The sequence below is a fragment of the Amblyomma americanum genome, chromosome 11 (assembly GCF_052857255.1).
Source record: "Amblyomma americanum isolate KBUSLIRL-KWMA chromosome 11, ASM5285725v1, whole genome shotgun sequence".
NCBI classification, from domain to species: Eukaryota; Metazoa; Arthropoda; class Arachnida; order Ixodida; family Ixodidae; genus Amblyomma; species Amblyomma americanum.
In genome coordinates, this window is record NC_135507.1 from 52340689 (window position 1) to 52365665 (window position 24977).

Genomic DNA, 24977 nt, shown 5'->3' on the forward strand with positions numbered 1-24977 from the left:
GGCGAGATGAGATGAAGTGAAAGCCTGGTGCGCCATTTAAGCCCAGTGAACGTTCTGAAAATGGCAGTAACAACGAGGATTTCAGTCCGAGGTGAGGGTCCTGCTTTTAAGGGCTCCGCCATTTTGGAAAAGATGCTTAGGGCCACGCAACAGTCGCATATGCCAAAGTCGGGTAATAGCGTACAGAATGTGAGAGCTTGTTAAGGCTTGATATGAAATAGCGTTTGGCGCATGCGCACTTTAAATCACACCATCTCATAAATCCGTTCACTCCTAATTCCAAATGTTGAACTGCCTTTACACAGAAGACAACACAGTGAAGGAATACACACTCCAGTGAAGACAGCATTCTTAATGCTGACTTCACATCAGTCAGGATTGAACACTATCTAAACAAGAGTGCTTTTGTTACCTTAATGCTGCTCTTATCCTGTGCAAATAAACTAGCACCAATCTAACTTGGATGTAAGCATCAATGTGACCATCAGGCACACCTTGAACCATCGTTTGAACTCCATAATTCATTAGGAAACTTTACCACACATTTAATGCACACTGGATTGAGCCTTGTTTCACAAAAATGCTTTCATCCTGTGTGGAAAAACCAGGGCAATCATTGCTTTTTGTCCCCAAACACTTCTGAAGCCTGGCCTGTTGTTCCAGTCTCCTTCGACAGTGAACCTGTCGTTGGAAATGGCTTCGACGCAAAAAGCTCTCGGAACTGGCTGCGGGAAGTGTCATTAGTGCACACCCACGACGGCAGGGGCACCGAACCGCGCACAATGATGTTCCTGAGTATGGCGTAGTCTTCGTTACTCTTGAGCAGGTTCCAGGAACCAGGTCCTTTGACGTATTCCTGCGGCGTCAGTGCGAGGAACCGCAGCTTGGGCAAGAATGGCCGGAGAATGGCATCCACATCCACGGGCGTTTCGCCGGTGGACAGAGACCTGCGGCACCTCTCCTCCGCCCACCTCCGGATGGCCGTGAAGACGCAGCTCTCAGGCACTCCGCAAACAACGCTCAGGACAGCCTCCACGGTGGTGTCGTGCGAGTCGACGAACGACTCCGAGTTGAGCACCGCGGCGGCATTGCTTCTGAGCACGCGCAGTGCAGCATCGTCGATCCTCTCGGTGTCTGTGGTCGCCAGGCAGTCGATGAGCGGGCACACCCGGTCAGGAGTCAAGTTTTCCGCGATGTACTTGGAGCACACCGTTACTAGCTCTGGCACGAGGTACTTGTCGGCGGCTTCACGGATATAAATGGCCTCTTCGAAAGAGTCGGGCAGGCAGGCTCCGCAGTAGATGTATCTGTGAAAGAAAGAACAGGCGAGGAATAAAGAAAACACTGTCTTGTCTTTGCGTAAAAACACGACTTGAAGACTGATTTCACGTATGCGTCTGCCTATGCTTCAAAAAGGCAGTGAACACAGCATGAAGTGGACGATAAATACACATATTTTACCAAATTCATTTCAACAGAAAAAAGAAGACGCCGACGAAATGTTTGTGTCAAAACAAGACGTTTCGGCTTCCATACAGAAGCCTTGTTCACTGAAATTTATTCTAGAAGAGCAACACCTAAATACGCTTCAATAATCGTCCCAGGCATCTTGCGTAGGTTGGCGGGAGATTGCCAGTGTTACGATTAAGTCTTTTCTTGGTAGTTTGAATCACCAAGGACTGGAGATACTGGCATGAAAACCAGTTCTTTTCTTTGGTGATGATAGAAGCTCCTTCCCAGCATAGATCATGACCTGCCGATACAGTGTGCTCTGCAAGTGCGTTGAGGTGACTTTCTTGTTCTTCCTGTCCAACATATGCTCTTTCAGTGTCTTTCGAAATTCCCGGTCTCGGCGATGTAAACATAGTCGCACTTGGCACAGGAAATTAAGTAGACAACAATCGGAAATTTTTCTTTCTTCAGTTTGTCTGACATTCACGAGCACATGCCGTAACTTGTGGGCAGGAACGTGGGCAACGTGCACGTTGTACGTGCACAGGACACGTCCCAGTGCTTCGCTTATGCCCAGTACATAAGGTATAGCGACACGTGCTTGGCATTGGCTGCCGACCTGTTCCGCTGACCGCACCGAGCAACGTTCAATTCCTAGTGTAGCCACAGTTCATCAAGTCATGGTGCACTTGTATCGGGTCCGAGGCACTATCTTCAGGTCTTGAGCAGATTTTTTTGCGATCGTTGAGTTCCCGGGTTCGAACCCGACCGCGGCGGCTGCGTTTTTATGGAGGAAAAACGCTAAGGCGCCCGTGTGCTGTGAGATGCACTTAAAGATCCCCAGGTGGTCGAAATTATTCCGGAGCCCTCCATCCACTACGGCACCTATTCTTCCTTTCTTCTTTCACTCCCTCCTTTATCCCTTCCCTTATGGTGCGGTTCAGGTGTCCAACGATATATGAGACAGATACTGCGCCATTTCTTTCCCCAAAAAACCAATTATTATTATTATTGAATCAGCAAAGCCACAACTGCACGTTGTGGCATGCCGAGTTGACTGAGGTGTGGGTGGGCTTCCTGAAGACTTGAAACAAAAGGCAGCAGCCATCTCTTTCCACTGACACGTCCAAAAAAGGCAGGCGGTTGGCAACCTCCTCCTCGACAGTGAACGTAATGGCCTCTGTGTTGCTGCTGATGTGCTCTGCGAAGGCGGCGAGTGTATCTTTTTTCATGATGCAAAAGCAATCATCAATATGTCACAGGAAGACCTTAGGCCAAGGTTGGAAAGACTGCAGAGCTTGGTTTTCTATAGCTTCGAAGGTCACGTTGGCAGCCGTGGCAGAAATGGCCATGCCCACTGCTGCACCATGCACCTGTTTGTAGAAGGTGCCTCGAAAGATGAAATACGTGTTTTGTAGGCAAAATTTCCACAGTCTCAACAAATCCAGTGCCTCGAAAGGTGCTCTTTTGCCGAGCTCCTCGTCTTACTGAAAGGCAGCACCACGTACATCCACCGCGAGATCCACAGGGACTCTGGTGAACAGAGACTTGACGTCGAAGGACACCATTAAGTCATCGTCGTCCAGGGAGACGTCATGCACGTTGTCGATGAACTAGTGCGAGTTTCATATAAACGTGGACCCTTTCCTAACTAGCGGCGCGAAGACGTCGTGAAGGTAGCCCAAAAGCTGGCACAAGGGGGAACGGGTAAAGTCCACTATCATCTTGTTTTGACACAAATCTTTGGTCGGGGACTCCTTTTTTCTGTTGAAATAAATTACTTACTACCCGACCAGACAAGATTTCGTCAGACGTTAGATTTCATTTCATATTTTACCAAAAGCAGAGCACTGCTAAAACAGGAAATCATATGCCTTCCCATGCCAAAAGTGGTCCCTATTTTGAAATCTGTGACTTAAGAGGTTTCACCAGTGACAGTGCCCATAGGAAATACATAGGAACTTTCAGAAGCTGTAGCGTGCCTAAAAATGGCTCGATTTTCATGAGGTCTGTGGCAGCGTTTTCTTTAATGAATGGAGGAAATGTTGCAGACAGATATTATTTTTTAAGTTTCATTTTTTTACAAATCAGAGGTAAATATCCAGAAAAATTGCACTTTTAGATATGTCGGTCTTTCATGTCATCTCGTGAAAAAACTAAGCCAAATATCAGAATTTCATCCACAACATTTCCTTCCTTTTTCTTTCTTGATTGTCAAGCCGCAATTTTCATTCATATCGAGCGTAGTATTTGCGTTTTACAGGCTCTGAAAGTTGTGTATGTTTTTTCCGCAGGGATTTGAAATTCGCGCCAAATTTAACTAGCGCGATGTGGCTCCATCTGGCATCAGAATATTTTGTCGCTACTACACTCTACCGCCAGCCTCTTGGCTGTCTGTGTTCGTGCACGCAGGTTTTTACGCAGAACTTGGACAGACCTTAGCTCTTTCTTTTTTTCTTACTTGGGCTGTATTCGGAAAGGATTTCTGTGTTTCTTCTTTTGCTCCAGCTCTTGGTGCCAAAAGGAAGTGGAATGCAAGGCCACACCCAAAAGTCTCCCCCCCCCCTCTTTCCCTTCCCGGCAGCCACACAGTAAGGCATTGTTAGTGCCAAAACACAGGATGGGGGCTCCCTATTCAGGACAGTGTGGGAGAACAGCATTGTTCCTTGCCCAGCCAGCACAAGTGCGCATGATCCCAAGTCAAGAATGAAGCTGCAAATATTCCTCATAGGAGGGCCTCAAGCCGATAGCGGCTGGCGCTTACATGAACCCACACGCCTGGTTGTTTGAAAACCGGTACTGGTGCGTACACCGAGCTGGGAGTCGACAGGTCGGGTCCAGTCAATTCCGCCGCAAGGGATAGGTGACTCAACTGGACCCTGAACCGATGTGCTTGTAAACGCTGTTGGGTCAAAAAGTAGGGTTATTGAGATGGAAGGGGATAAACGCGAACTTGCTTTCCACGTGTGCCGTCGCACCCCCGATACAGCGATGCCGTGACTCAATCTTAGAGGCTGCTACTGCTTGCTCGATGCTTGGTGTCGCTACAGCTAAACCGGTCTCAAATCGCTAAAATCGAGTTCATGTAAACACGCAGTGGTTGAGTTCGATTGACCATGCTCAACCCGACCCCGAATCGACCGGACACTATCGGGTTCATGTAAACAGGGCTAATGGCGTAGACTGATTGTCATGACGTAGCTTTCAACCTTCTTTCACTGATGCACTTGCCAATCACCTGCGGTTTCACGCTATACTCGCAGACAACTATGTATGCCAGTGCAACAGCCCACATCAAGGGAAGAAAGGACCGTCTCCTTCCTTTTCCTGCTCAGCCCCATGCTGCACTGCAACTGCGACGTCATGAGAACCGGTCGAAGCCAACGTTCAGCTTTAGCTCCAAGCTAGTGAAACCAGAATGTGTCGGATTGGCATCGAAACATCGGTTCTCTAACGAATCTTTGGCTGAGCGTCGCTCTTTTCCCCCAATTCTCCTCGCGATCAGGCATATCTCTGCCAATGTTCGTGTTATCAGTGCAGGTACTGTCCACTGTACACGGGTAAGCATGGTTGCACCTTATCTGCAGAAAAAAGCTCGCGGCTTTCCGAGCCTTCTACTCCAGAATAGACATCTCTGTGGTGTAAATAACGTGATGTCAAACGTTCATGGCCTGGCTGGCAAAATCATCCAGCTCTGCTTCTGAAACGGTTTCGCATGTGTCAAGCGTTCCCCAACCGTCTTTATTCTTCCAATTAGATACGCCTTGGTATGCGCCACACCTAGTCGCACCTCCTGCACTATGCTTCCAAAAGTCGCACATTTCAATCATAAAAACGCTCGGATGGGGCGCTATATAAATACATATATAATACATAAAAGTATGTAATATATAAAATATATAAAAGAACATAAAAAAGCAGAGCTCATAATGAGACTCTTTTGGAAACCATAGTAGGTGTGGAATTTTCGCTTTCAAACGCCTGACGTAATGACAATTCAGGTGCGCTGCCAATTTTGTGTTCAGAAAGAGCACGCACAGTTGGCGTGGCTACAGTGGGCATCTCCTATTAAATTGCAATTTTTATTATTTTTAACAATAAACCACTACTAGCAACTTTGTCCAGAACAGTTGGCAGCCGCTTTTACAATGACGAAATTCGTGTTCAAAGTCACCACGAATAGCAACAGGACGATCTCAGTGCTTTTGCAAACCACACATCTCACCCTTTTATCCAAGTCTGATTTGTTCTGTGGCGAAATTATAAGCAGTGAAGGAGACATGAAACGAAGTATTTCAGCAGTAATCTAGTTACTGAAGTGACTATCGCCCATAAATAAATTGAAGAATTCAGCGACGCCGATAGCAACAAACGTGCTCGGTGGTCATTGAAAAGGAACCTTCAAGATAAGGCGCTAAAGACAACAACAACCCAGAATAATGTCGAAATAGTTGCGCTTGGGTGCATTCCTTCTAGATAACACTGATCGCATCTCGCATAACAAAGTGATTTTCCCGTGCGCCAATGGTTTTGAACTCGAACAAACAAGTAGTACAACAGTTTTGCGGCATTTCTTTTGTCAAAGGAGCATCGGCCGGTTGCTTAAACAAAAAGTAAGGTCAACAGCAGCAAAGACAATGCAAAATAAACACTGGCAGCGCAAACAATGAGAGCGCAAAAAGCTTTTCACAGAGGCCGCGTCGTCGAATCGGCGCCCACACTCGTACACGGTTGCCAGGCTTGTACTGCGTGTGGCGACGGAGGAATACGCGGAATACGAAATAGCTGGCCAAAGTGCGGAAGGGGAGGTGTTCCCAAGGTGTGTCAAAAGATGACTCACACTCATCTGTTCTGGCTAGGCTAAACCAACATTGCTTCTAACTACAGGCTGCATACCCCACCCTATCATTGTAAATGTATGTTCGCAGAAAAGATGCGAGGGAGCTTAGGGGGACCCAAACCGGAAAACGCACTTTTCCTTGTGGCAGCTGAGTGGTGGGTTACTGGAAAAAGGTCCATTCTGTGACCACCAACCCTTGAGATGGGTTATTCTTTTGTGCTTCAGTCTCCCTGCTTTGGCAGGATATACACAGAAAGTTCTCAACCCTACTTTTTGTTCGCGGAAGAACTAATACTTTCGTGCCGCGGTCGAGGAGATGCCGCGGTAGAATTTACACACCTGGAGGGGTAATAGAAGTTCCCTCCTTTTTGTGGTACTTAAGTGCTGCCATCTATCGACAGAAAAAGTTCAAATCTGAGTTGCCTTGCAGCTGGTAAGCCCTCTTAACTGCTTGCATGTTATGTAATTTTTGTAAGAAACAACAAAGAGCAGAATATATTCAACTGTTTTGTGGCTTGGAAAGATACTTAGAAGTAATGCATTCGAAAACGACAAACCCCAGTTTGTTTGAGGTTGCTCCCATTTTCTTTACAATCAACACACTTTATCCCACAAACGAAGTGCTAGGACAGTGGCCAACATTCACTGCCATGCCATGGCATGCTCCCCCGTCTTTCTTTAACATGACGCACATGCGCTGAACAGCCACTAATAGCCATTCTGAACAAGCTGCAGCCCAACATAAGCAACACAGCAAAAGAAGACTTGACCTGTCCTCTTTAGCAGCATCCCTTATCTTCTTGGTCCACTAGAACTTGTTCAATATGTCCAACCAACAAGGCCAACAGTCCACATCCCAAATGGCAGCCAGCTTTTGATTCCATCAGCACACAAACGTCATAAGAGGCCATGGGAGCCGCTGCTACTTTTCACATCCCACTCTTGAAAGCATGGAGCTGTTCCACTGGATGATTTACTATATGCAGAATGTCCTAAACGACTGAAAGTCTTTGTTCACCCGCTTGTACTCAGCACGGGCTGTAGAACCGAAGCTCCTTTCCCTGGCTGTTTTCTCTGTGCACTGGCAGGTTGAGCATTGTACTAATGCTGGTAACAAAGCTAGTATTTGATGAGACAACCTGTCATTGTCCGATGCTGTCAACACCATGAGCTAAAATATGGGCCATAAAACTACCATAACAACAGCATTTTCTGTCATTTTACCGTAGCTGATCAGACTACTGTATGTTGCCGATTATAAGTCGACTTTATTTTTCGAAAAATGACCTTCTAAAATTGGGGGGTCAACTTATGACCTATAACGTGGGTCAAGAGTTCATATTTACTTGAGTAATGAACCCATCCCCCCACTTTTGTCATTGAGAATTCTTTTTAAGCATTCACTTTGCTTAGCTTGTTCCCCAGTTTCGCGCGGTTCGCAGCGCTGACCTTGGCAATGAGCCAAGAGCTCCTGCGGGGATGGCGTGCTCGGCGAACTTGCAGTGCGCCAATACGCTGTGTGCCTATGACAGGAGCACCGGCTGCCAACCGACATGATCTGTGCGACGTTTTCCATGAGCGGTATCTCGGCACCGCTTCTGACGACAAGCAGCAGCAGCGGCCCACAAGATGTCAAGATGCCGATGACAGCGACTGCATCCTTCTCACAAGCAATGACAAGTCGTAACAGATGCCTCGTGGCCGACTCGGTCTTCTGAAAACTTTACTGGCAAGCTAGGGCCGCAGAGTGAGGGTGTGTCTACCTATATTCAGAGCCAAACTTCTTTTCGACCATAGGGCGTCAACATATCAGCAACATATCGTAATTTGCATCAGCAGCTGCACAAACCTCAAGTGCCTTTAGTGAAAACAAAGTACATGCTACGACAGCCCTTAGCTTTACAGACTAAGCGGCTGTTTCTGGAAATTGTAATTCCATACCTACTCAAACATGAAACACAATTTGATTAACAATTTTCAATGATCATAAGGTTACATGAATACAAAACGTCAGTGATAATTTTACTGAATCTGCATGGCAGGCACTGAAATCAAAATGGCTCAGCCAAATATCACAGCCACAAGCTTTAATTTATGCATTAGTAAATAATGTTACCTCCACCCCTTAAAAATTTCTTGCTTCAAGAAAGCCACAAAAGCATTCAAAGCCAATCCTCGTGACACCTGTGTATGTACTGCCCCTTTTATCCATACCAGACTATCCTCTGGTATTCCTTATATCAATGATGCCAGCACCAGCTCAATGCGGCTTAGCACAAACGCTGCTCAGACCTCAAGTTCAATATGTCAGGCTGGGAAAAACAATCAGGTCATTGTAGAGAGCAGGCATGCTGTTAGTTTTAAGCTGTGGCTGCTAGGCACTTCAAATTGGACTGTCTTAATATCCACTATCACCATCCAACATTAAAGGGAAGCTGAAGCACTTTTCCGAGAAAATTGAGTTCCATGCGGCATTTTATAGTTTTTAGTCCGCTGAAAAAGAATATCGCATTCGAAAAGGGCGGAAATGAAAGCAAAAAGCTGTTTTTTGGAAGAAAACGGGCACCAGCGTCTCGGGGCGCCGAGCTAACGCCACGAACGGCCGGGATCGTCGTGACGTCATCTACGGGGATCTCCGGCCAGCACCGACTGTCTTGCTGCGTAGCGCGTTGCTTCAGCTGGCTTGAGAACTGCGTTTTGCAAATTATGGATCCGTCGTTCACCAAAGCGCAGGCCGAAAAGTAGCAAGCAAAGCAGGACGTCCGGCAGACTACCCGTGAATGGCATCACTTCCGCCAGTTCCGTCCCCCCATTCGGTGCTTCCGGAAGCAAAGAGGGGGTGTCGGCGGCGGGTTTTTAACAAGGGATTGCGGCTCATTTTGCGAACAGAATCGAGAAAAAATTTACACACGATTTTCAAAGCCCCTTCTTCCCAACCACAGCGTTTCATGCAATTTGAAAACCGTTTCAGCTTCCCTTTAAGACACTTATGCCATTTTGGGGCAGAGACTAAATATTATTCCATTGCAATATCGCTCTGGAAAGCAGGATTTTCAGCTCCTTGGGACAAGAGACAATCCACTACTGCTGCCACACATTCGAAGTTGTATTCCAGGTAGGAATTTAGAATTTATTATTATGACCACAGCCAAAGCTCATGCAATCATTGCGACCTTGACCTAAAATTATGACTCATGATAGAAAACTGAACACCATAAGCCCCCTGGATGGCAATACTGGCATCGAGAAACCTTACTTCAGCCCACATCCTATTTACATCCAAAGAAATTATTGCACTGATTTGTAAACACAGATACTCACTTGAGTAATCCATAAAAGCCCCTCGGATGCAGGTCTGTGATGTGAACCTTGTCCTTTTCAGGCAGGCTGCCGAAGAACATTGTGCCAAAAACTTCGTTCCTCATGGCCAGAAACTGCTTGTGAGCTCTGATGCTCCTCGACACCGAATACTTCTCGGACTGAACCACAAATTCCACATCCGAAAAGACGGTACTATCCAGGTACTTCTCCAGGTTGATCTGCAGTTTCAGTTGCGTGGAATGAAAAAGTGCATTTTCGTTGTTAGCAACCTTTACAACAGAGGAGAGAAACAGGATAAGTGAGGCTGCAGCAACTGACAGGGCTGTGATAGATGAGGGTAAAGCAATCCACCTCCCACCTGATGCATTAATTCCGTCACTAAAACACAAGAGTCAGCTCCTATTTTGCTACCCTTGAGCTTACCCTGTCAACTAAATGAAAAGGAGTGACTACACAATGCATACCCCAATATAAAAGTACATATTCAAGCATGGCAGGTAAAGCAGTGTCATATACAGAGTGTGCTAACTAGCTCATACAAGCATTCTTGCACAAAAAAAACTAAAGTCCAAAGAAAAATGCGAGAATAATGACTGAAGTGTCACTGGCATTTCGCTCACAGATATGACAGCATTTTTATTTATTATTCAAGTAATTAGTCCACATGACTGACTAAAAATCTTGGCAACTTCAAACGGTATACATGGGAAAGTTGCCATCCTGATGCCAAAATCCCAGCCAACATTGACGCATCTCCTTATACTGCTTCATACCAGCTTTCCTAGATAATTCTGGGGTGTAAGTCTCTCAACATGTGTTACATGCAGGAAACAGAAGAATGTGTGTCAATGTTCATGGAACTTTTCTTTTGAGTTTCAACACAAAACACAAATAAGACTTTCATCAATGTGAACTACAACACGCAAGCCCCGAGGGTACACCTATGAAAAAAAAAAGACACCACATGCCTTTTTGTAAGCAACAAGAGTACAATCTTTGACAAGGCAGCTATTCATTTTGTGGACTCAAGTATTTATTTTGACGAACTTTGACGATTCTTTCTCTGCTACCCGTTTCTTCACTGTAAAAATTTCCACAGAGACCGCATACTGAGGTCTCCTCAGCAAAGAAATGCATTTTATACCCGTGCATGCATGGTTCGTGTGACAGGAGTTAAAACTTCTGACTGACCATAAAAACAAACCACTGAAAGACCAATATAGAAAAGTAGACCAATGTTTTCATCCGCAAGTAAAATACGCTCAATTCTACCTCTATTCTATTCCCGCTGCAATGACAACCATTGTATAATCCAATTACGCTCTAGTCCTCATGAAGACTTCTCCCGCTTCAGGACACAACTCTCCAACCCTGCAGGTGACTGCACCAAACACAATGTCTACGGTAATCTCCTGAAGTAACACACGGTACACGAAGACTTTAGAGTGCATTTGCTTACCAGCTGTGGCATAGCAGGTGGCTTTGGTGGAGTGGCGCTCTCGGCAGGTGGCGCACTAAATCTGAAAGGCACTTTGTGATCACCAGACGCTGGGTTAAAAAATGAGAGAGGAAGAAGATTGAAAAACTTGGAATTCTAGCATAGCTCCACAAATAGGCTGCGTGCTATTCCTAGACCAATGAGCATCTGAGTAATCAGTGTGCACTCCATTCATCTAAACACAAACTGTTCCTACCCCACTTAACATGACAAAAAAGAAGGAGGGGAGTCCTTGGAATTAAGTCACTCTGAGCAAGAATATTGTCCAATAAGAAAAGCAGTAAATTGGGCAAACTGACATAACAACGACAAATGCACAATCGATGTGGATGAAAGACAAGGACACCACAAGTGCAAAGCCACAAATAGAGGTTTCAGTGAAGCCCAGCCAATCGGTATAAAGAAGTACAAATGCACGCATCACGCAAGCCATCTCAGTGAAGTGGTAGTGACATGCTAAGTAATACAGCATTCAGAAATATAAAGTTCTGCATCAAAAGTTAAGGCTGTTGACCTAATAAAAGAGCCATTCACTTTGTGAATGCAGAAAGCATGCACAGCTCAGATTACACTCATGACATAGCCGCTTAAGAGTATGAGCAACTGCACATGATACCACTCTGTGTGGCTCCGATTAGATTAGCTCAATGCATTTTGTGTACGACAATAAATGCTGCCGCACACAACCACTGACACTGCAGGTTGTGAAATGCCCGACGGGTCATACAGCAGCAGTGGAAGCAAGGGTGCTCCACCGCTTCGCCCAGGCAGGAGCATGGTTAACAAACATTTAAGAAGAAAGCAGTTGCCTTCTTTCACTCTTCCATCATGCCTGCACTGGGCACAAGCTGAAAAACCTGCTAGCCTACTGCTAGCCTACCAGTGCAGTTTCCTTAAAGGGCCCATGAAACAGTTTGCAAGTAGATTAAAGTAGTAGTAGTAGTAGTTTGTACTATGTAGAGTAAAGGCCACTAAGCGCTCATATAAAAGTCCTCAAAAGCACACCAAAAATTTACAAATAAATTCTGCAAGTTCTAATCCCCGTGCCTGGCGCCGACGTCTAGTGACGATCCTTCGTGCAAACCCTACCATGTGGCATCGTGAGGGGCAGTTCACTGGCTTGCCAAAAACCGCAACAACGTCCGTAGACAACTTTTTGGTTACAGGCGCGAAAACAGACACAACACAAGATAGAAAGACTGGACGTAACCAAAAAGATGTACAGTTACCAACTTGCCCAGCAAGACGTTCAAGTCCGTAGACAAAGCAGGCACAGGAGAGGTGGGCACAACCTGCTTGAGACGGCAGCGTGTCACTCCCTTCCAGGCTCGTGCCATGACAGGGGAGCGAGTGGCCAGAAAAAAAGTAAACCGAGCCAGGCAACGCTCTTGCACATAGAGCGTGGGTCCCGCCCTCTAAGCTAGATTTTTTTTTTTTTCTGGCTTGTTCGGTGTCCGAGTTCAAAGGGTTTAGGAGCAGGGTCGTTGTTAATCACTATCGTCCTTAACTGCCGATATCGCCGGAGGTAGATAAGCTAGGTCTAAAAATTTTGCAGAAGGATGACGGGTGATTAAATATTTATCAGTCTTTCGCTTTTCTTGCTCCTAGGAGCAGGTGTTTCAAGGGTCATTTAAAAGCCACCAGCCTTGTTCTGTATGCCCTGTCCCACTTCAAAAGCCCCAAACTGGTAACATCAAGCCACATGATGCACAGGACATAATGTAAGCAACCAAAAAAATTTCATCAGCGTGAGCCATCATGCCCACATGAAGGTTCAGCTATACTCATGATTTCATCTACTGCATGAATCGACCTCATGGCAGGTCCCTGTGACAACTTGTCTTTAATGCCTCTAGCTTCATTAGTTTATCATACACTTTTTGTTTTCCTCTTGCAGAGAAATTTATCATTTGAAACCTGAAAGCAGGAGAACAGGCTGCTTCAGGAAGAGATGGCACCTGGCCAAAAGATACCTGTTGTGACAGCCTGGAAAAAAACGAGCCCCCGTTCCAAGCCTGGTTCGTCTTACCTGAGGGCACAAATCGAAAGCTCGGAGGTACATATGCGGGCACGACAGAACGGCCACTGTCCTCAGTAGGTGGCATCTCAGAAGAAAGACGCCGCAAATGAAGGAGTAAGCGTTCCTGAGGCATTCAACTCTTGCACCAGTACTTGGCTGCCGACTTTGATTGCCCTGCACATAAGGTGTGAACGCAAAATATTAAATTGCATCATCTCACCTGCTACAATCTGACATGCGGCTTGACTCCTTCCCCTTCCGGCCACAGCAATTTCTGGTATCCCAACAGCTTCGCCAGCTCACGCTTTAGAAAACTTCCAGGCTGATTTGCCTGATTTGCCAAAAATGCTATATTTTACAGCTTCCTCGGGGCTCCCAACACCCCACCCGCTTCGGTGTGACGCACTTTTGTGTTTAAATGCGTCTTTCCAAGGCACAGTTGCATCTAGATCTAGCCCTGCTTGTGCAGCGACTCTGCTGCGACTCTCAAGCGAAGTAAGCTGTATACATGGCTTCAACACAAGAAAAAATTAGCAGACAATTATGCTTCTAGGTAATGCAATTTTTGAGCGCAGCTGCTGAGGTACTCGAACCATAGGCAACCACATACAAAACACGCAGTGCCAAACGGAGGCGGCTCTGGGTTTCAACTTCGTCAGCGCGCATAGTGTTCTGCTGCCAGTGAGCCTCGCCTAGGGCGAACGACCAGCACGCTTACAGCACACGCTACTCTGGCGCCATCTCTGGCGAAAGATGCATTACCTTACCGATGATGTCATCGGCGAGCAGACTACATCGCACGCTGTTTGGTGCTGCAGGTCGCAGCCGCACAACCTGCTTTCACACTGCTCCCGTACCTTCCTCCTCAGCTTTCCTCCTCGTGCTCTCTTCGCTGTCGCCGTCTTTTGCCCTTCGCTGCACTCCGCGCTCGGTTACAACAGGACTCTGGCAGAACCTAGGCGAAGTGAACCCAGGAGGGATCTCGAATGGTTTCCGTCGTAGCAGCAATAATGCCTTTTAACGCGACCGCGTTAAGGCCCCGTTCAGCAAAAAGGCTGTGTCGTCCCGTCGGCGGCGCTGTGCAGCGAAACTCATGCCATCATGTCGCACGTTACGTCACGTGAAACGTGACGTCAGCTGTGGAACTGTGAAACGAAAGCGATCAAAAAATAAGGCATATGCAAAGGCAGCCGCAAGTCGCAAATGATGCAACTTTGTTAAGTAAATGATTTTTGGTGTCAGCCAGGGTCATTCTTTGGTGCCCACAAAACATGTCTCGCCGTTGTTGGTGTGCGCTCGCCAGCGTGCGCAAGGATGGGATCGGTGATGCGAATATGCGGGGAAAACACATTTACCCTCCTATTTCAACCCCACATCTAGTGCCCAACTTGTGGCCTGCTCATGGAGCATTGGATGATTGTCTGTTCGGTTCAACAAACACTCTTTATCCGTACTTGACGAGTGCTAGGCCTAGTGTGAATTCTATTCGCTAGGACCTGCGCAGCATTCTTTATCAGTGCGAAACTGATAATACTGCTGCATGTTTGAACGTTGCAACATGCCTGGTATCCCAACAGCTTCGCCAGCTCACGCTTTAGAAAACTTCCAGGCTGATTTGCCTGATTTGCCAAAAATGCTATATTTTACAGCTTCCTCGGGGCTCCCAACACCCCACCCGCTTCGGTGTGATGCACTTTCGTGTTTAAATGCGTCTTTCCAAGGCACAGTTGCATCTAGATCTAGCCCTGCTTGTGCAGCGACTCTGCTGCGACTCTCAAGCGAAGTAAGCTGTATACATGGCTTCAACACAAGAAAAAATTAGCAGACAATTATGCTTCTAGGTAATGCAATTTTTGAGCGCAGCTGCTGAGGTACTCGAACCATAGGCAACCACATACAAAACACGCAGTGCCAAACGGAGGCGGCTCTGGGTTTCAACTTCGTCAGCGCGCATAGTGTTCTGCTGCCAGTGAGCCTCGCCTAGGGCGAACGACCAGCACGCTTACAGCACACGCTACTCTGGCGCCATCTCTGGCGAAAGATGCATTACCTTACCGATGATGTCATCGGCGAGCAGACTACATCGCACGCTGTTTGGTGCTGCAGGTCGCCGCCGCACAACCTGCTTTCACACTGCTCCCATACCTTCCTCCTCAGCTTTCCTCCTCGTGCTCTCTTCGCTGTCGCCGTCTTTTGCCCTTCGCTGCACTCCGCGCTCGGTTACGACAGGACTCTGGCAGAACCTAGGCGAAGTGAACCCAGGAGGGATCTCGAATGGTTTCCGTCGTAGCAGCAATAATGCCTTTTAACGCGACCGCGTTAAGGCCCCGTTCAGCAAAAAGGCTGTGTCGTCCCGTCGGCGGCGCTGTGCAGCGAAACTCATGCCATCATGTCGCACGTTACGTCACGCGAAACGTGACGTCAGCTGTGGAACTGTGAAACGAAAGCGATCAAAAAATAAGGCATATGCAAAGGCAGCCGCAAGTCGCAAATGATGCAACTTTGTTAAGTAAATGATTTTTGGTGTCAGCCAGGGTCATTCTTCGGTGCCCACAAAACATGTCTCGCCGTTGTTGGTGTGCGCTCGCCAGCGTGCGCAAGGATGGGATCGGTGATGCGAATATGCGGGGAAAACGCATTTACCCTCCTATTTCAACCCCACATCTAGTGCCCAACTTGCGGCCTGCTCATGGAGCATTGGATGATTGTCTGTTCGGTTCAACAAACACTTTATCCGTACTTGACGAGTGCTAGGCCTAGCGTGAATTCTATTCGCTAGGACCTGCGCGGCATTCTTTATCAGTGCGAAACTGATAATACTGCTGCATGTTTGAACGTTGCAACATGCCTGGCTACCACACTTTGTTTTTCTGTGAAGCACGAACCATGTGGTCCGCATCGATGGACAGCGAGGCTTAACGCCCGCGGAGTTGCCAGCCCGAAGCGAGTGAGTACGGAAGCTGCGTCAGTGGCCCAATGGAGCTTTCCTGCAAGTACTTTCTCTGCTGTCCGTTTCAACTCCGGGGGTCGTGGCTCCAAGGGTCGGGTGGCCTGGGACCATGGCTGCCACAACAAGCTTGCTGGTATTGCAGCTCGGCACCACGGGTAATCTGACACTACACGATATGGTGGGTGCCAACTGCTCTGAAGCTGCTTCAGGCAGTGAGCAAGATAGGACTATCCCACTGAGCTGATGTCTCCTTGAGGCTGCATGCAACCCTTTTCGTGTCTTTGTTTTCGATGGCGGTCATTCTGAGAGCGGCAGTCAGGCCTAAGGCTTTTCGGAGCTGCCTGCACCACATCAGATGAGACAACCAGCCGGACCGAGTTGTTCAGGGGGGGGGGGGGGGGGGGGGCACATTGCTGCCGAATCGTTTTTGTAGCCTCACATGAACTGAGCAGACTCGTTCAACTCAAGAAAGGGCTTCATTCGAACTATGCATTTGTGCAGCCGCGTGACATGTTTCACTAGCAAGTTCAGCATAGTGTCACGAAGCCTGTGCATGCAGATGCCATTGCCTTTCGAGAGAATTTTGGCAATCGCAGATGCAGGGTAGCCATCCAGGCTTACTGTCCTGCGCACCGTAGTCTCGCTGTGCCCTGCTGCAATTAAACTGCCTGTATCCTGTTCGGTGCATCCATCCGAGGAAGCCGTGGTGAGGCCAGTCAGCAGTCACCTCTGGCTGCTGTCACATTCGCGAGAAGGCGCAAGCATGCCAACTTGCGCGCGACTATTGCAGAAACCTGGCATGCAGTTCTCAGCCACCCTTCTCAACACGAACCCAGCGGACATGTGGTCCACTCCCATGGACCAAAGATTACGGGTGCAGCATGCGGCTCAGCTTACCTGCTACACCGAGCGCCACTGCCTCTATGGAGTGCCGGCGCAGTTCACAACCGGACCTCGCTTCGCATGGCCTGCAGACGCGAAGTATGAGGGCCACACACGTCTACCCCACGGAAACCTTTACGCTGCCCTACAGAACACCGTGGAAGCCTGCGGGGACGCCATCGGCGCGGTCTCCACTGCAGGACCTGCCTCAAGCGCATGAGGACGTGCAGACGAGTCTCAGTGGGTCACTTGCGTGGGTCGGACTCGCCCCTGCTCCACCCCTGAGGTTTATTTCTCCACAGTGTCCCTTTCTCCCTAATTATCCTATCGAGGGAGGGCGCCTGCTTCACAGCAACGCTAACACTTCATAAACACCTCTTTTTGGGCTAGCTGGTGCATACTTGAACACTAACACCAACAGATGGCCTAACTGTTGCGGGTGCAGGGAAAAGTACTAAACAGGTTGATCCTCTTGGGCCACAGAATCTCGTCGCAGGCGGACGTTTCGGTACAGCGCTGCGCTCTCTGCCAACGAAACAAGGCCTTGCGGGAACGCTTCCCGCAAGCCCGTCCCGTCCGGCTTCGGAGTTCCTCCCCTGCCCTAGACTAGGTGAACTTTCTCTCATAACCCTGCTGGTGAATCGGGTTACGATTCACCAGCAGTACTAGTGGCAATAAATGCCTTTTGGTGTCAGCCAGTGTCGTTGCTTTGTTCCCACAGAGTACCGCCCGCCGTGATCGGCGTTCGCTCCATAGTGCACGCAATCATGGGTGGTGTCCGCAGTTTGAATGGTCAGCTGCCAATAAGCAGGGAAAAGGCATTTATCGCGTATCACAATCCTACAGCCTAAACAAATTGTTTGGCAAGTCATCAGTACACCAAGCCTTGGCAACATTCAGATTCTGCAACAAAGACAATGTATACTATTGGTGCAGATGACGTCTTCCATAGCACTGACCTCTGTCTGGAAGTCCAAGCTATTCATACATCCTGTAGCATTCCACAGTTAAAAACAGGACTTACAATCATTAAAGAGTAGAGCTTTTTCGGCAACGTTATCAACAAAACTAATGCCAGACACAAAACGTGGTGTAGCTACTGTCTTTTCCATTTCGCTCTATCTACATGCTTCCAGAATTCCTTTGGATCACCTTTTAACCTCGACTCCACTGAAATGCTGAATGAATGTTTCGCTACTACCAAAGGCACTTTCATTTTGCCTGTGATTTCTATACCGCTTCAGCTAATTTTTCTGTCATCTGTTTTCGGTTAGATGTGCCATATACTCGTTGCCTTTTGTACACAAGACTATGAGTTCCCAAGTAAACTAAGGCTTACATTTACTTCTCCTTTTCATTAATATCCATGATGGAACAAAGTGTTCTCGCTGTTCACACGTCTTTTCCTTAAATAAAGACTAAAGTTCAATTTCTCCAGTGCTCTCGGCACACGTTTCAAAAACCACTAGGTTTTCACTCGCTCACCTCCTCATTTATCTAACTCACAAGTGCTTTCTTGTAGTTGTATACTTGTCTGCTTACAGTTCTGACGCTTGTCAAAAGTTCAACTTTCATTTCACAAAGCACTGCATTGTGATCACTTCTAGGTAGCACATGAGTGGAGCGGACGAATTCAGGTTGATGAGTGAAAAACAAATCTAAAATATGACTTCCACGTGTCGGCTCCAAAAAAGTTTGACACAACGCAAAAAACTCAACCAAGTTGACCAATTTTCGGCTGGAACGGCCCGTAGTAGAAAGAAAATGCGGTTGATAACTCCAATCGATACCAAACAGATTGAAATCCCTTCCAATCACAATGAAGTCCGTTTTGCATTGCATCAACTGTCACTGTCAGCTGTGTCAGCACATCGACGGATGAATCAGGTGGGTGGTAGAAAGAACACAGAGTTAAAATTTTGTTGTTAAGCATCAGTCTACATCATACAGCTTCACACTGGCTGGCATCAGCATTTATCTGTTAAGAAGAAATCCTAGTATCCCCAGGAGTGAATACACCTCCAAGCAAGTTTCTGTCCTTTAACATTTAAGGTGGGCTGAGAATACCTCGCCATTGGCGACTTCATTCATTAGCTAACCATGATAAGGTACCGATAGTGCCTCTGCAGTGGCTCAATGGTTATGGCGCTCGTCTGCTGACCCGAAAGATGCGGGTTCAATCCCGGCAGCGGCGGACGAATTTAGATGGAGCGGCAGACGAATTTCGATGGAGGCGAAATTCTAGAGGCCCGTGTGCTGTGCGATGTCAGTGCACGCTAAAGAACCCCACGTGGACGAAATTTCCGGAGCCCTTCACTACGGCGTCACTCATAGCCTGAGTGGCTTTGAGACGATAAACCCCCATAAACCGTAAACAGATAAGGCACCGAGAATAACTGACGGCTTAGCCATAACAATTAGTGTTCAAAGCTCATCAGCTTTGTTTGTAATGCTACATCTACTCCAGACAGCCACTGCAGCACATACATTAGTGTTTTCTGTTCTTCAACAAACCGGGAGATACTCTCTTCAAAATAAAGCCACACAGATCTTGCATCCGAATCAATGCGGAAACTGGCCGTGCGGAGCCACCATAAAAAGTAGAGTCCAGTCAGCATAATAAAGTGAAATGGAAGCCTGTTGTCATTTCTATTACTAAGTCCTGTCCTGTTGTTTGTCAGTGCCTTTGAACGTAAGGGCATTTATTTGAAAATGAATTGTAGTGCCACTTGGTGCAACACTGCAAAATCAAAAGCTGCGACAACTACTGTGTTTGCCACGGAAAGGCGCCAAAGTACAGTGCAATGCATCAACTGCATTCACTCGTGATCGTAGACGCTCCTCTCATGCCGGCTAGCGTTTTATCGTCATGAAACTTTAGTGTGGTTCAGCCAGATTTCAAGGAACACAGCACTATTGCCAGATAAAACTCACGAACAAAGCAGCAAACACCCCTCAAAGGAGGCCCTCCAGCCAATGGTGTCAACTGATTGTCATGACATAGCAGTTAATCCTATTTCACAGTCTCCTGCCATTCACCACGATGTTGTACTTACAGATTAACTGCGCCATCCTGACAAACGGTTGACACCAGGCCTCCCTTGAAGTGGTTTGCTACTTCAACCTTGAGCTGTATCCCACTACTGCTAATAAATAGAGAGCCTAGCGATTTCATTTATTAAGATGAACCGCCGCTACACCTACGTTACATGGAGTTCACAAATATACACACTTCAATGGGGGCAGCATTGGGAACTGAGAAACTTCATAATATCGTGGAATATCTCAAGGCCTATGGCACTTCAGCGAGCCTTCTAATTGCATTACTCCTGAATCATTACAAGTCTTCAAAATTGCAACTGCAACATGCAGCATAAAGTGAATAATTAACAAATTTGGGTAATTAGTCACATAACGATAACCATTATCTCGTTATCGTGGGTCCGCCGAGCCCAAAACATACACAGTGAAGGCAGCTACATCCACATGCATCCAAGGTGCAAAGATTTTAAAAAGTCGCATTGTATGTCCCAATGAACTCGTCACCAAAGCCTGTCAAGCAATGCTGCCCAGCATGAAAATCTTGCCAATTTCCACCTCAAAATAAAATAACGCATTAGGATTTTAAATTGCTATGCTCATCAAGCACTGTGTCCACAAATGTGTACATCAAGCTGACACTCTCAATTTATGTGCTGACAGGCTGCAAACACTTCACGTGCCTTGACCACATTTACAGATGTTGCTTATGGGACCTGTGGACCCCTCTCTCAGTAGTCCACCGTAAATAATCTTGAAAAATGTGCAAAAGATACGAAGCCTTTTGTCAAAAATATACAGCCCACAGGATTTGCTTCTGAGCAGAGTAGTGGGCCTCCTTCACACATTTGACATCCTCAGCTTTGGAGGAGTGAGGATGAGTTCCTCTGACAATGCAAAACGGGTAACACAACAAAGCTCCGAAGCAAGCCCGGTGGGCTGTGTATTTTTGACAAACACTGCATGTGTCAATGTTTTACGGAGCCGCTAATCACTTTTGTGATTCTTTGTACACAATGCTATGGAGGTTTCTAATGGTTTCTACATTGCATGTATACGTCTGTATTTGGCGTTCTGCATCCTGCAAGCACTGCAGTGGATTTCACTTTCCGTCTATAGACCGTTTACAGCGCGCAGTTCTTCCGTTTGAGACCAGATGGCGCCACAGACGCGCTCGGAACACGGCGCCATTACGCACCTCGTAAGTCGCCGGAGTGTACGCCTCAATGCAGTAATGGAAATATCGCGGGTGGCTGCCGAAGTGTTCTTTCTGCGAAGATGGGGAAAGGCAGAGGAAATACGTGCTTTATTGTGGATTGCAAGAATTGCGACAGAGAGTTAAAGGTGCAGGATGCGATCGTTTGCGAGCCTCACGGAACCGAACTGCACAAGGAAGTACTGCCCCTGTTCGCGCCCGTTTGCCATGCATCATTTCTGAACGGGCGAACGCGACAAACACGTCCGCCAGTGCTAGATGGCCAATATAGAAAGAAAGGTTACGATCTTGGAAAATCTGCGAGGGTAAGTGCGCAACATTGCTTCATGATCAAAGTGTTCCGCCACCGAAACCGTCACTTCGTGCTTTCAGTTGCTGTGCAGTTGCGCCTACGTGTGTAGTGAGGCCCCATTGCTCGTAAGTTAAGGTGTTCGGCAATTGTAGTAACAGCAGCGCCGGAGGCCAGATCAGGTACGGAAAAGAAGGACGACTTATGCTCCTACATGCCGCTACTGTAGATCGTGCGCTGCACAGCCGTACGAACGGACAACGCTTACCGTCCGTGTATTGTATGCCGTCTTGGTGCTACTCTTGAACTTCGCTCCAAGTAGAGCGCTTTTCGTGGACCAGATTCGGAATACAGCATTTGCGTTACGGCTGCTGGGCTGGATGATTGCCACTTCCTCGCGGTCCATGCGAGACAGCCACTAAATGTTACCCCGCAGGCCAGCGCTCAGAGAGAAGCTGATTACTTACCACCAACGAGACCTCGAGCATTTTCATGTCCGCATATCGAGAGTGGAGCGTACCGCAATTTCATATGTGAGACTGACATAATTATGAACTTCGTGTAGTGTGAATGCGTTGCTGTGCGCGTTATAACAATTATATCGCATAATCCTTCGAAACGATTGCGCGCCAGATTGTGAAGGCTGCTTGATGAATGGCACTGCTATACATGGTAGTTAACATTTGTGTGTCTATTTATTTTTGTCACCTTTGTGTGCTTAACAAACCAATAGAAAATATTTTCGGTTTCCTAAGCACCGTTAACAGGTTGTAAACAAATGCGTACGATGTGCATGCGAGCGTTTTAGAGCGGTGTCTGCGTGCATGCACAGAATACTACAACGACCTGCGCTGCCGCAGAAGCATTAAACCTTGCCGTTTAAGATAATAACAATAAAAAAAAACATTCAGCAAAGCCTTCTGCGGACGCAAAGACAAGTATCAGGAAATCCATCCATTGGCTGGCTATGAAACCGGACACCGTTTTCAAGGCCACAAGAGATCAAATTAGAGTTCTCACGTGTCCTTCGAATCTTTGGCCAAACCATACTGTCTCCTTCCCACTATTTTACAACCGTATCAGCCGAAACACAGCCTGTTGGAACCGAACCATCAGACGCGGCAGCCGTCGCGACGAGGCGCGCTCGGAGCAGTCAGGAGGCGTGCAATGGCGGCGTGCTCACGTGACCAAAGATGGCAGCCCCCATGATACGGCGCTGTAAAGCGTCTATACATAAAAATACATAAAACCATCTTACTATAAAGCATTCCAATGCCTGCATTTGCAATAAGACGTGAAAATTTCGTTTATGGCTTGATTCCTGAAAGTGTGTGTATATATATATAAACAAAAACAAAAAAGCACGTTCTCTTTTTTTAGGGGGGGGGGGGGGGGGGGGGCTTTCTAGGCTTCCTAAGTTTGTTGCCACATTTTGGGGCCAGCTTTTGAGCGAGTTGGTTTGCTTAGGGAAACAGCATTCTTTGCGGTCAACTAACTTCAGAATATCCTTGTTGGTTTCTGGCAAGAAAACCCTCCAGCCGCGGCGACAACTCTAGTTGAAAGCGTGCCATGAAGAAAGCCTTTGCATAAATGCAACTGTTAACTTGCAAGTTAGCACACGCTAAACAAGCCTGCGTGAAAGCTCGCTACGCAATACAACGGCGAACAAAATACAAGAAGGATAAAGAAGTCTTGAACTATTTGATAATCCATTTCTATTTCTAAACAATCCAAACAACAGAACACGGCAAAAATACAAGGAAGTTAGTAGACAAACGAAATGCCCGCGGCGTTCCGTTCGTCTGCACTCTCGCGTTTCCGTTTTTGTTTAGCGCTGTATATCGTTTGTAAAGGAAAGCTTCGGCTGAAATCCGCTGTTTATGCCTTTTACAACAACAAACCTAGCGCCCACGGGTATTTTGGAGCGCCATTATGGAAGGTAGTTTTCCGTGTTCTTAGTGCGAGTTGCCGGGGACGAACGCTTTCGAAAGATAGCGGAGCATCTAATATAACTCCGGTAAAAGGCACTAAACTCTTACCAGTTGCTGACAGCGTCAGGACCGTCAGGACCTCGTGCACAAGAGTTCCCTTCACCGGTGCCTTCCTTTAAGATAAGGAAAAGCGCGTCAACGCGATAAACGAGACTCGACCTATGTCAACAACACGCGCTTCTATCGGATTTGGCTATCGGATTGGCCACCGGCGACTTCGTCCATTCTACTGATGTCGATACCGCTTACTTTTCTTTCGGTTGTGGCGTTAACCACCACACCGTTAGATTCGCAGGAACTTGTTTTGTACAATTAGGTAGAGCGTACGTATTCCCCACAACAGCTACGATTGCTTTCGCAAGCAAGCACCATAAAAACAAACGTTGGAGGACTCCTATGCTGCGCTTATGAGTTGACTGGATAGCGTGCGCTGTTTGGTGAGTCATCTGATGCTGGTGCTACAATGTACTGATGCGACTCTTCAGAATTTTTTTTTACAAGTTTTTTTTCTTAGGACGACGATATACACCGATACTTAGCATCAGCAAACACTGGCTTTTCATTCTGAGCAGCTTGACACCATGCATTTTTCTTTTTTTTGATTGACAATCACACACACTAAATTTTCTTTATTAGCATCCTCAATTAAGCATTGGGTTTTCATTCTGAGCATTTTGACACCTTCAGCCCGCTTTTTCTAGTTTTTAATTTTTTTCATTTCTTTAATTAATGAATTATAAAGTTATAATTATTTCAGTAGTTCATCATCACTGATCACACACCAATCAGAAATATTAAAAAATGACATTAAGATAGTTCAATTGTTTCTTAGGTGTTCCGTAAATGTTAGCAAAACTTTGCATAAACATTAGCAACCTTTCAAAAATATTCAAAAATGGCATTAAGAATGTTGTACTAAATATGACCCAAACAAAACGGTGACAATGCTTTGGCACTACCTGGGAAGCAAAGAGTACCAGAACTTGCATATTCCAATGCATCTGTACTTTTTTCTTTTAATTCTGCATGATGCCAATGTGCAAACAAAAACTGCCATAGCTTTCGAGCTCAAGGTTGCAGGTTCAACCTCAATCAGGCAGCAGCACTTCGATGGAAGTGAAATGCAAAAACACCAGTGTTCTGATATTTTTGTGTACATAAAGAAATCCCAGGCCATCAAAATTACTCCGAAGCTCTCTATAAAGCCTACTCTTAAACAGAAAGGAGTAAAAAGAGTAAGCTAACCTCTAGCAGAGGGTGCTAGAAGACAGCTTACTCCCATGTAGGCGTATTAGTGTTCAGGGTGTATCCTATGGCTGTTTCGGCACAAAAGACTCCACTCAATAAGGTGCGACAGCTGCCCAGTAAAAGCTTGGCCACCAGTAACAACAGGGTTATTCATAGTTTTGATGCATTACTCTGCTCACTGTGATTGGTTAAGCATGGATGGGAAGGCTTGTGACAAAAGAAAGAACCAGT

General features: G+C 46.8%; 1 protein-coding gene across 5 annotated transcripts; it reads right to left on the reverse strand.

Moving 5' to 3' along the window:
- Positions 1–520: 520 nt before the first annotated feature.
- Positions 521–23703, reverse strand: LOC144111160 (BTB/POZ domain-containing protein 6-like). 5 transcript variants are annotated; one of them, XM_077644320.1, is made up of 5 exons: positions 23547–23703; positions 13141–13305; positions 11073–11161; positions 9614–9831; positions 521–1307 (listed from the first exon to the last, which is right to left on the reverse strand). In XM_077644320.1, exons 2-5 carry the CDS (start codon positions 13262–13264, stop codon positions 614–616), a joined length of 1125 nt encoding a protein of 374 aa, XP_077500446.1. In that variant the 5' UTR covers positions 13265–13305; positions 23547–23703; the 3' UTR covers positions 521–613. The 5 variants fall into 5 exon arrangements, with proteins under 5 accessions (XP_077500446.1, XP_077500448.1, XP_077500445.1 ...); XM_077644322.1 differs by having other exon boundaries at positions 11073–11133; positions 23547–23702; XM_077644319.1 differs by having other exon boundaries at positions 11073–11143; positions 23547–23702.
- Positions 23704–24977: the final 1274 nt, after the last annotated feature.